This window comes from Anguilla rostrata, chromosome 9 (genome assembly GCF_018555375.3).
Source record: "Anguilla rostrata isolate EN2019 chromosome 9, ASM1855537v3, whole genome shotgun sequence".
Classification (NCBI taxonomy): domain Eukaryota; kingdom Metazoa; phylum Chordata; class Actinopteri; order Anguilliformes; family Anguillidae; genus Anguilla; species Anguilla rostrata.
Genome location: NC_057941.1, coordinates 32838990 through 32850851, shown reverse-complemented (window position 1 = coordinate 32850851; position 11862 = coordinate 32838990). Strand labels below are relative to the sequence as shown.

The following is an 11862-nucleotide window of genomic DNA, read 5'->3' as shown; positions in this document are numbered from 1 at the left end:
GTTGAAGACCAGACGAGCTGCAGCATTCTGGATGAGTTGCAGGGGTCTGATGATAGATGCCGGTAGGCCAGCCAGAAGAGAGTTGCAGTAGTCCAGGCAGGATAGTACCATTGCTTGGACCAGGAGCTGGATTGAGTAGGTGGTGATACAATTGAAAGTACTAGACAAAGACACACACGAGAATATCAAGATACAAGTTTCATAAAAGTCATGAGTTTGAGGGAAACCGTGTGCAAGAGTAGAAGAAAGGTTTCCAACAAGGATGGGATTCAAACCCACGCATGCAGAGCACAACGGATTAGCAGTCCATCACCTTAACCACTCAGCCACCTCGTCACACATGATTGATACATTATATTGGGAGAGTGGTTGGCTTGTATACTTGTGTATTATATACAGGCAGTGAACAAAAAAGCATGGAAACAGAAATGCAAAGTAGCATAATGGAGTATTAGCCAGTCTGCTATTGATGATACTGGAAACTCTTAACCCAGGATGAAACCTTCATTCAAATGATCTACAGTTGCTGGTCTGTTCTGCCTTGTACTTAAATTAATGCAAAGACATCATAATCCTTTTGCTGATTATGTATTTCCCTTGGAGTTCCACACTGGCATCAATTTAGACACTTTTGCTTTAATAAAACAGTAAGTTTTTCCATCTTGAGCACTGAAGCTCCTGCTAAACACATCCAAAAAATCACCACTCTTTCCATGTGATTGCGGTCTCCTTACTGCCCTGTTCACCACAACATTTAGCAACCACATGTGTCCCATTTCTATGCATGATCCTATGCATGCTGGGATGTCACTTTCTTAATTAATGGCTGACCTGTATAGTAGCCTCAACTAGTTCTAAAATAAATACTTTTATTAAATAAAATGCTTTTTTAGTTTTTACTTTTTTTGGTAGTAGTTCAGTGGTTATTCTATTTGACATTTCTGCAGAATGTTTTGTTTTTACTGAAAAAGGAACACAGACCCTTTTCAGGAAGCTTTTGGTACTTGAAATCAGTGCAATAAATAATAATAATGATGAGCCATTAAGAAGTAGATGTTAAGAAAGTAATAGCAAGTGTGCACTCCCTGTAAAGAGCGATTAACATTAGTACTGCTAGCTGTAATTTGAAATATTACGCTACTATTGTGTTGTGACTGATGCATCATCAAGGTGTAGACTAGATGAACATTTTAATGAAGTGATTTATTCATAAATGAATTCTTCCCGTCACTTTGATGTATCCGCTGGTCGGTCTCTGCAAGTTCAATATGCGAATACTCCTACGTGTGTTCTGCCACTATCAACTGATGACGCTACGAGGAAAGCAAATAAGAACGGAGACCGATTGGCTTTGCCACTAACACTAAGGCGGCACGTAAGAGTTTGGGGCTTTCCCCGCCTAAATTACTCTCAGTTCCGTTTATGCCCTGCATAGATTAAAAACCGTATGCAACCTCGAAACGTCCACTTCGAAATAATATTAAGCGAATCGCAGGTTAAAGCAAGAACGCCGCAACAGGATGCCTGAACAGCAGCAGCACCAGCCGCTCCTCTCTTCTCAAACGTCGGTCAACATGGGACCTGACGGGGGGTGAGAGGAATATTTGAACTTTTGCAGTTGAATATAGCCTATAGCGACCATAATTAATTAATTAATCGCCGTGCTATTCCATCCGTGTGCTCATTTCAAATTGTTATCACGGTAGCCTATATATTAATTTTTCTTTGTTGCCCTTAAAGAGATACTTGAGTAGAATAATAGATTAGCTTTCAAATGTACAACGACTTTTAATGAGCATGTACTAAAAAATAATAATAATACTTTTAAAAATAAATAAATAAAATAAAAATCATAATATTTATCCTAACAGTAATATAATTACAATTAGGAATACATCACTATAAATGCATGGAAAAACGTATGTTTTTTTTTAAATAAATAAATTTACTACGAATGTCTTTGTTCTGTAAGAACATTCACAGGACATGCTTCAAAACCATATGAAAAATAGTCAAATCAATAGTATGTGCCCTATTCTATTCTATTCTATTCTATTCTATCATTAATGCACTGCAGTATTTTAGCATGTAGTTTAACCGTAGAGTTTATTTATATGTTCCTCCTCTGAGGATTCATGGAGTTTATAAGAACATTTTGAGAATTCAGAGAAGTACCTGCCTAGCAACAGCTGATGTCATCAAATGACTTATTGAAAAATGTCATATGGAGGTGGGCAGGTCTGTGAATCTGAGAAGTCCCCTGGACTACTCGAATGTATTTTCCAGTCACAAACAGCAGTTGGTTGATTTTTGATACCTGCTTCTTAAAAGACCAATAACTATGGTAAATATGACTGCCTCCCTCTTTGAGAGGTTAAAGCTTAGTTATGCCAGGTATCCAGCTCTCTTTTGCTCTCTGTCGCCCCCTGCAGTGACTCTACAAAGAGAGCCCTGAAGGTGGCTGGGATCACCGTGCTGGCCTGTGCCCTCATTGCTGGCCAGGCGCTCACCGCTTACTTCCTCTTGAGCCAGAAGTCTCAGATCAACGCTCTGGAGGATAGTGCCAACTCTCTGAAGAAGGAGATGGTCCATCGGCAATCTGGTGAGGGTGGGAAAAGGCCAGACCAGGCGGGGTGGGGTGGGGTGGGGTGGGGTGGGGTGGGGTGGGGCAGAACATGAAGACTCAGCAGCTCGTTCTCCTGAGTAAATAGTCTCTTGACTGGTTCAGATCAAGTGAGCGACTGATAATTTGTTGTAGCTTCACCCATTATGGGGATTATGAATCCACCGTACTCTCCGGATCTCTCAGCGTTTAAACCCCTTGTGCCACTGCTTTAAAACCCACCACTGACATCAAACAAAAACCCTCTTTTCTAGAACTGCACTTGCAGGTTATTGGTTTCCCTTGGCTTCTTGAAAGGTTTATAAAAATTTACATGAATTATTACAAGTTGGTAGCATTGCTTCTTTTAAGGGTTTTATCTTGTTTTATAATAAATATTGCAATATTTTATTAGCAGGATATGATAGATTATGAAAAGTTCACAACAAGAAGAAAAAACCCTAAGAAGCAGAAACAAGGATCACTAAGATTTGACAAATCTATTGAAGTAAAAGTGGCAAATCACTTTTGTTCTGTCCCAGTTCTCATTCCAGGGAGTTGGGACAAAACAATATAAAACAAAACTAATTTTAGATTTTAATCCTTTTTGAAAATGCAAATTTTTACTTCATAACTTGATTTGTGTTAACTCTCAGACAATAAAAGTACACAAATTCCTTTCTCAAGAAAATAAAGAAAAATGTATTTTTGAGACCATAGCTGACATTCCATAACATTACATTTGTTACGTCCCTCCGCCTCAGCTGGGGGCGCTGGCCGTTTGGACACGTGTGTGTCTTGTTACAGTTAATTGAGAGCACCTGTGGCAGTGCCCTTTTAAGAAGTCTGGAGTCGGCTTCTCAGGAGATGGGACTTTGTCTCCTCACCTCTCGACCACGGCCGGGTCTTGATTTTATCTGGTGTTTTGCAGCTATTTTAGTATTGCTTTTTGTAATTGAATAAAGTTATTGGTTAGTTTTGGGAAACCTTGGTGTCGGCATCGCTTATGTTTGCGGGGGCTTGAGAGCAACCGTAACAACATTATATTGCAGTCACTTAGCAGACGGTCTTATCAACAACGACGTACAGAAATGGAAAATATCACCTGTTGTTTCCTGTTAGATGTAGTTTTACATACAGAGACCTACCAAGAAATGTGTTTTTGTGTAAAAAATGTTTTATATTGATATGATGTAGTATAGCAATATGAGATCTCTGTGATTGTTTGGCATATGTTATTATGAACATAAAAATGGTGTACACATAAAAGATAAAGTGCTGCAGACTAACAAAATGTAAATAATGAAAAATCAGAAAGTTCACTCAGGTTTCCTCTTGCTGTGTTTATTCGAACTACATTTCAGCAAAAATGCCTTAGTTGGCATATGTTATACTGTCAAATTGTCTGGCAAATTATGAACACTGGAAATACTACAAGAAGACAAGAATTACATTTTACATAAATGGCTGTGAGGAATTGAATAATGTTTGCTCTTAAAGTTCTTCACATTTGGAGTTTAGATTTGGTTTGGAAAGAGTGACGTCCCTTCAAACTGAAACTGTCACCGAAAGCCCAAATCGTTGACCCTCTCCGTGGCCCTCACAGAATTGATCCAACACTTTTTCTTGAGGATTCTTCTTGGGTTCTGTAATTTATAATGAAGTACTTAATGTAGTTCTTTTTTATTCATCATGTTATTTCTCTACATTCCAGGCTCCTCTGCTGGCATGGCCATGCATTTGCCAATGAGCAGCATGTCCATCATGACTGATGACACGAGTGAGGTAGGCTTCTTTCATCCTGCTGTTGCAGTGAGAGTGTACAGCCACCAGATGGCAGTCTTTTAATAATAATAATAATAATGCAGCACAAACACCCTAAATCTTCTCTGTTTTTTTTCTGTATTACCAGTGTACTGCTTTTTAAGTACTCTTAAAATTATTCCTTACTTCTGAGGAGGGTAGTAAATGGCAAGAAAAGGGAAACAGTCAAGTACAAACAGGAACCAGTATTAACTGACTTTCTGTTCTGTTTCAGGACCCTAAACCAAAGGACGGTAAATACCAGCCTCACACGCACAAACACAAACACACACACTGTACACATTCATACACACTCACTACTCTCTCTCTATCTCTCTCTCTCTCTGTCACACATGCACACACATCATCATGTCACTCATGTTTTGGACTACTCATCCCTGAACGTTGACAATTCTCCCCGTCAGAGCCCAGCATCCCGAAGTTGTGCGTGCAGCAGGCCGTGGAGGCGGGGCCGGCCGATTTCCGTCCCCAGTGTGATGAGCAGGGCAACTTCCTGCCCATGCAGTGTCAGCAGAACCCCATGTTCTGCTGGTGTGTGAATCCCCTGGGCCAGACGATCCCAGGCACTGCCAGACCCGGAAAAGTCTTCTGTGGAGGCACGTCCAGGGGTAAGCCCGCCCCCGGCCTCGCCCCTGCCCTGCCCCCAGGTTCATATTAAAGAAAAAGAGAGGGAGTGGGTTGGTTTAATTTTTTAAAAATGAATCACTAAGTAAAATTTGCCGCGTGGATCTGATCCTAAACTTGCGTGCCAGTGACATGACTGTCCTGTTCCTGCAGCTATGTCCCGCATGGCTGCCATGCCAAGCATGATGGAGATGAAAGGTAAGTTTGATCAGGGCTCAGCAGAGCGTGTCCAGCCTCACAAACACATACACACACGCCCACACACCCACGTACACACGCCCACACAAACACAAACACCCACACACACATACACACACACCTACCTGCCCACCCACGTGCACACGCCCACACACACAAACACCCACACACACACAAACACACACACCTTTCATTTCCTCCCCCAGGGATTGTGGGTAGTCCTTACATCTCCTCCCCCAGGGATTGTGGGTAGACTTTACATCCCCTGCCCCCAGGGATTGTGGGTAGTCCTTATATTAGACCATACATCTCCTGCCCCCAGGGATTGTGGATAGTCCTTATATTAGTCCTTACATCCCCTGCCCCACAGGGATTGTGGGTAGTCCTTACATTTCTTCTCCCTTCTGTTTTCCAGATGAGTAAATGAGGAGTAAACCCTGGGCTGTGCTAGCAGGAGTCTCACTGCTGTTATCCACCAAGATGTCCAGGAGAAAAAAAAAAGCTTTAACTTTCCTTAAGTATCATTAACTAACTGAACTGTGCTTATAAGATCCGCTGGGTGGTCGCTTCATTTGAAAGAAAGTATAGACTAAAAAGTAACTATAAAGGTTTTGGAATGTCTTGATTGACAACAAAAACTGACATTGTTTCGTTGTTTATTTTTCTTTTCTGAAATGCTTTTGGAAACCTTGTGAATGATAATTCGGTTTCAGGTTATTATATAGGACGGTGTTACAATGACACGTGCAGTCGCTCAAAAACTTTGTGTTTAGATAAGAATATTCCTACACTCACATACATCTGTTTGACTGTACTAAATCATGCATTAAGCTGAAGTGTAGAAGGTCTGGTGGAGACGGAGAGATGGAATATGAATATAAGAGGCAACAAATAAACTTGGCTATTTTCCCTTTTTCTGCTGAAGTGCTGGTGTAGAATTTATTGGTTTTTACAAAATGGCTATTGGCCAAACCAAGATTGCAGTTAACCACCATAGCCAGGTTTCCAAGGTTGAGCCCGTCCAGGGCATGTACAAGTCATGATTGCTCCTAAATCATCGATCCCCGGTGGCAATATATTTGGCCAATAGGAGTCGATCGATCAAATTGTATTTATAAAGCACAAACCACTTTTCGGTGATTTGTCAGTTATTATTAATCATTACTTTAAAGTGGGGTCCCTCAGGTTTTAAAGCCAGACCTGCAGGCAGACCAGGCAATCAGCATTATTTATTGTTCTTCTTCTTCTCATTATTATTATTTTCTGTAGCTCTACCTTCTGGCTGTATACAGAGCAGCAGCTTAGTGAACAGAATGTTGCTGGTTTGGACCCCAGGTGGATCCTGCTATTTTATCCAAGGTTCCTCCTGACAGGTTAACCTGAATTGCTTTTGTGCTGTAAATATCCAGCATCAGTGAAGTATGAGTCTGATCAGATAATTACTCTAGATGATCCACGTGGAGCTAGAACACGGGGACAAAAAGGGCAGAAATTCAGAGTAATTCTCTTATAAATTAGTGAATGGAGATCTTTCTATTGCATAGGCCTTTTTCAAATACTGTCTATTTATTCATGTTAAAATAAAACAAAACAAATGTTTCTTCACTTGAAAATGTTTTATTGGGATTGAAATTTTGGGTTCCACTTTATAAAAGTACAGCACATACATTCTCTGCTGTGACTTTCACAAATGCACAAAGCTTGATCAACAAGCCTTATATTCATTAGCGAATGATGAATTATTTTGTCTGAACATTAAATAAAAAACTGTCATAACCACAAAAAAAATATGTACGCAACTATGAAGAACCTTATCTATATGTAAAGGTTGTAGTACGTATTGGACCCATGCAATTTCAAAATCAAAAAATACTGCAAGATAAACGGGTGCACATTGCTTACAAACTATAGAAGAATAATGAAGGCAGCTGTGAGTTTTGAGATGTCGACAAGCTACTGACATTTTTCTGTAGGCAGCGCAGGCCACAGAGTTTAACTGTGTAACAGCTAGACAGGGTGGTCCCCAAAGTGCATCGCCTCTTTCGCTTGGAGAAAAAGACTCAAGATAGGAACACTGCCTTTCAAAGAGCTTTCTGACACATTTAGCACTGCTGGGCAAACTTCTGGAGAGGTGCAGCAGTCTCCAGACTCCGCAGCACAGCCCGTTTTCAACAACAACAAAAAAAACCCTCACCGAAACGTGAGAAGACAAAAGACAAAACACGCCTGTGTCGGGTGGACCTTCCGCGATGGGACTCTTGTTGGGTAAGAAATCGACATAACAACATAAAACTCATTCTTGGCCGAGTTTACCTGTTCAGGACAATGCTTAAGTGCACTGGTAAAATTGTCCCGCACTGGGGAATTGGACAGATTGTGCATCCAGAATTGCAATTCTTGCAGTGTCCATAAGACGGGGGTGTTGACTCAGCAGGGGTACTAAACAAAAAGCTTTTTTCCAATGTTACTCCAGCAAGGACTTAATGAAGGCACAGAAAAGGTGTAGAAATATGGTTGAGTTGATATATATATATATATATATATATATATATATATATGTCAAATGAAAAAATGCTAATTTCCTCTTGATTGTCACAGATTAAATAGGCAGCTGCACTTGGCATTTTAGGAGGCCAGTAGACAAGAAATCACCCCAAGACTATGACCACAAACAATTTAGAAAGGCCTCCTATGACCATCTGTTAAAACTAATACAGAAACTGATCCTCCTTGGGCTAAAAACTGTACCGTGCTTCCAGGGGTGCTTCCCAACAGCACGCCAGGTGCCCGAGACTGCAAAGTCATCTACAGTGAGAGAGATGAGCCTCTCTTCCAGCCACCGCTAGCTTAATTCTGCAGTGCTGCATGCAAGTAGAGTGTAATACAGTAAATGGCCAACAGGCAAGCGCACTGGAGTAGACACACGCTCCAGAAACAGCACTCCTGGCGTACAGGTTGCATAGTAATTCCAGAGGCACAATAACGACAATTGTGATGACAAAAATTTTTTGGGGGGGTGGGGGGGGGGGGAACTGGGTCCCCATGCTGAGGAAAGCACATCACACCTTCACTGAGATTAATGCTTAGACCCCTGAAATGGACCCAAATTTTCCTTATGCACCACATCCCAAATACCCACATTATTCTACTCAAATACTTTAATACGGAATATTAAAAAATTATTCCAGTATAAACAGGACGAAAAAATAGTTCACTTTGGCATTATGTGAAGAAAGATGATGGTTGTCCTTCCTGGAGATGGAATGGAACTCTCTTCCTGCTTTACTTGGACCTTCTCTGAAAGTAGTCTTTGAAGGTCCTCTCGATGTTGGGGACCTTGTAGTTCTGCGCAGCATAGATGCCAGTGCAGGTCCCCACGATCACCCCAAAAACAGCAGAAGAGCGGAACCTGGCCACAAGGTACCCCGCAACAAAGCCCTTCAAGAAGGGAGAGGCCAGCACACTGCCCCCCTGAACAAGACAAAAAAAATCTCAGGCTCCTGTACCTCATCTCCCCCTCACACATATACACAGACCCCCCTTAACAAGACCACAATCTCAAATGTCTAATCTCTCTCACACATACACATGTATTTACATTTACAGCATTACATCACACAAATGATAACAAGGAGAGGCCATCACACTGGACACCATGACAAAGAGTCTGTCTGCGGCGGACGGGCGATACGTGGACCCTCACCTGAGGGATTCCGGCCTGCACCTCGTCCTCCATGCGCTTCTGAAGGTCATCCAGCTGGTCCTTCAGCTCGGCCAGGTCCATCAGCCGGCTCAGAGGATCCTGGGACAGCGTCAGAGAAAGAGAGCGGGTGATAACCGCTACCTGCCCGGACCAACACTTAATTCCCGCACTGACCATATAGCACAAAGGGAAAATGGCTATCTGTGGGTCTCAGGTGGTAAAGGTATCAGTGCAGGTGTAGCGGGTATAGCTCGGCTAGCTTGCTACTGAAGTACAGTGAAGGCGCAGTAAAGCAAAGGTCTTGTAGACAACACTCTTTGGCGACGTAACGCTCAAATTCAAAAATAACAACGTTGCCCTTGGCTAGGGGCGATTTCGCCTTTAGCTGACTGGTAATGAGTTTGTCTATGGAATCTTTGACGGGTGAGAGGCCCGCATTCAAATCCCACCTCGGCCTCAGGCAAATCTCTGACTTGTTACATATGCAGGGTCCTATAGTCGCAAACTACATTCTTGGCTTGACTATGGATCATTTGACTATGACAGGAAGTCTAAAGCAATTTGCCTTTTCCTAGCTAGGTGTAGCTTTTGTGCCTTTAAGTGGGTTTACACACCTACATTAATCTCTTTCACCCACAGCTGATGTCAGTGAGAGATGTGTCTCTCAACTATGTTTACTAACTGTGCCTAAGGCTTAATGTCCTCAAAACGGCATCTATAAATTTCAATGCAAAGGGAAGATAGTGAGGGAGTGCTATGAGTCACAGGGTGTGCCCAATCACCACACCATTTTTCATGCTACCATTTAGTGTCAATTCACTTAGCCTAAAACACAAGAATGGGCATCGTTAATGTGCTTTTGAATCAGTCCAGCACTGGGCAGTTGCTGAACTGTAAGAAGACACACATATTTTCAAGAAAAATCAACCAAATCTAAAAACGATTTTATTGAAATGGAAGTCTTCGATTTATGAAAGTAACCGACTGTAGCTACAACTGCACATTCATTTTTCAGAACATTAGTAGCAATCTGTAGCTTTGGATATAACGTCGGCTACGAGAATTGCATTAGTAGCACCACTTTGCTCAATTCGCTTTGTAAAACAGAACTCTACACTAGTACCGCTAGTAATGTTCAGCATTTTGCCGGATACCTATGGCTAGTCAGCCAGCTAGCACAACTTTAACAAAGGACAATTTGCACAAACACAGGAAAGATTAAACAAAAGGTCTGTACACGTATATATGTTTTAAGACCATATCACGGGGTACCCTGGCTTGAGACACTTAGAATACTCAAAAAGTTACGCCTGTCGGTTCATTCTCTCTCACCTTGTCACCCGCCATGTTTGCTTTGTCAAAAGTGTCTTGTCTGAGCACGCGCGTTCAAGTTTGGCTACATTTTTCAAAGCCGAAGCGACGCTGTTGTGGAGGAGGTACTTAGCTTCTGCGTAAAAACAAGACGGTTTGCTACTGCTAGAGTCACAAATGACATCAGCCACGGTGGCGGCTATAGGCCATAGGCTAAGTCAAAAGTAACTCCGATACATGCTATTAAACATTTTCTTATTTGATGTATTTTATAAGATGTTGTAGGTTATAATGGATCATTACCTTTATAATCCATGTGCAAGTGTAGGGCGCTATATTAGCGACAATAACCGGTCATCTGCAATACAAGCTAAACGTAATTCGTATTTGGTGCAACAATTCTCTTAAAGCCTAAATAAGCGGAAATAACAATTTTGCGTGCCATACCGCGCTAAACTCTGTACCTCTATCCCGTGTTGTCACAAGCTCGTTCCGGAGATCCTGACATGCCCGCCTTCCTTTGCCAAGGCAACGTAAAGTGGTGCGAAAATGATGCTGCGGATTCAGGGTAATGGCGAAATGCATGAGCACCATAGATGGAGTTTCGATTAAGGTGGAATTGTACTAGTCAGGGGAAGAACCTGGAATGAACTATTATGAAGACTTTGTCCTGTGCCTTTAACATGTATTTCAAATACTGTATCTGCCCCTTGAATTCACATTGCACATAGTGTTTGCTGTATACCTGGCGTTCTGGTTAATTCGCCAGTTAATTCTACTGGATAGAAATGCAAAAATAATTTAGGTAATTATTAACAATGATGTTTGCAATGAATCTCACTGATTTAAATGAATTTCATGCACAGCATAATAAAAATCAACAGACAATATAAATTGAAAATGATTTAAAAAGGATGGACATTATCCATCTTTCAGATTTCATTACTAACTTATTAACTTATGCAACTGATAAAGAGTTCACTTGAGAAATAGAAGTAGAGAGAGAGAGTGGGAGACCATTGATTGATGCAGTTATATTCTTTGCGACAAAGCGTTTTGATGTTCTGCTTTTGTCTAGTGTCTTACGTAGGTGTTGCTAATATCCAAGAAAACACAAGGGTATGCAAAGAACAATAAAGGCAGACTGGATATGGTACATTAAATGAATATTTGTGATGCATATATACTCTCAGGCTTTACATATTGAATTAATGTTATTCCAAACTCATTTCCAACTCACTTACGTTGGCAACTGCCCCAGCTGTGCGTGGGGTGTGATTGCACCACAAAGTCCATGGTCATACCTTTTACCTAGAAATAAACAATCCTCTTTAAACTAAATTAACAACAACATTCTGCTCTGTGTTAAACAAAAGTAAATAAAGTAAGAACATATTTTTTACGCAAAATAAAAGAAAAAAGATCATACTTTGATAGAACAATCACTTCCCACTCACTTGCATCCAGTCCCTGTGTATCCACAGCCATCCTTAATGCATAGAGAGTCCAGAGACTACATGAGAGGCAGCTCTGCTGGGAGTGGTGGGGGGTGGGGTGGGGGTTTGCAGTGTCTAGAGCTGCCGGCATTATTAAACACAAA

At 41.4% G+C, this 11862-nt stretch overlaps 2 protein-coding genes and 1 non-coding gene across 5 annotated transcripts in view; 1 reads left to right on the top strand and 2 right to left on the bottom strand.

The window, feature by feature from the left end:
* Nucleotides 1-254: 254 nt before the first annotated feature.
* Nucleotides 255-336, bottom strand: trnas-gcu (transfer RNA serine (anticodon GCU)). Its single transcript has one exon. It is a non-coding gene; the product is annotated as a tRNA-Ser (tRNA).
* Nucleotides 337-1413: 1077 nt separating this feature from the next.
* cd74b (CD74 molecule, major histocompatibility complex, class II invariant chain b) overlaps nucleotides 1414-11862 on the top strand; it is a 102956-nt gene continuing 92507 nt past the window's right edge. Inside the window, exons 1-7 of one of the 2 annotated variants that reach the window (XM_064351852.1) lie at nucleotides 1424-1591; nucleotides 2433-2602; nucleotides 4317-4387; nucleotides 4641-4659; nucleotides 4831-5034; nucleotides 5204-5248; nucleotides 5664-6172. In XM_064351852.1, the coding sequence (XP_064207922.1) occupies nucleotides 1521-1591; nucleotides 2433-2602; nucleotides 4317-4387; nucleotides 4641-4659; nucleotides 4831-5034; nucleotides 5204-5248; nucleotides 5664-5671 (588 nt within the window). In that variant the 5' untranslated portion in view covers nucleotides 1424-1520 and the 3' untranslated portion in view covers nucleotides 5672-6172. Of the gene's footprint in view, nucleotides 1592-2432; nucleotides 2603-4316; nucleotides 4388-4640; nucleotides 4660-4830; nucleotides 5035-5203; nucleotides 5249-5663; nucleotides 6173-11862 lie in introns of those variants that run through there. The other variant, XM_064351853.1, reaches the window with a different exon arrangement.
* On the bottom strand, nucleotides 8262-11744 carry LOC135263608 (SLC35A4 upstream open reading frame protein-like). Of its 2 annotated transcripts, none has more exons than XM_064351855.1 (3): nucleotides 11720-11744; nucleotides 8952-9050; nucleotides 8262-8719 (listed from the first exon to the last, which is right to left on the bottom strand). In XM_064351855.1, exons 1-3 carry the CDS (start codon nucleotides 11723-11725, stop codon nucleotides 8531-8533), a joined length of 294 nt encoding a protein of 97 aa, XP_064207925.1. In that variant the 5' UTR covers nucleotides 11726-11744; the 3' UTR covers nucleotides 8262-8530. The 2 variants fall into 2 exon arrangements, with proteins under 2 accessions (XP_064207925.1, XP_064207924.1); XM_064351854.1 differs by lacking the exon at nucleotides 11720-11744 and adding an exon at nucleotides 10284-10439.

Bases quoted from the DNA above. Each gene is read 5' to 3' on its own strand.
- LOC135263608 (XM_064351854.1), bottom strand. The intron at 8,720-8,951 runs GTGAGGGTCCAC...TGTCTTGTTCAG, and splicing joins TGCAGGCCGGAATCCCTCAG to GGGGGCAGTGTGCTGGCCTC.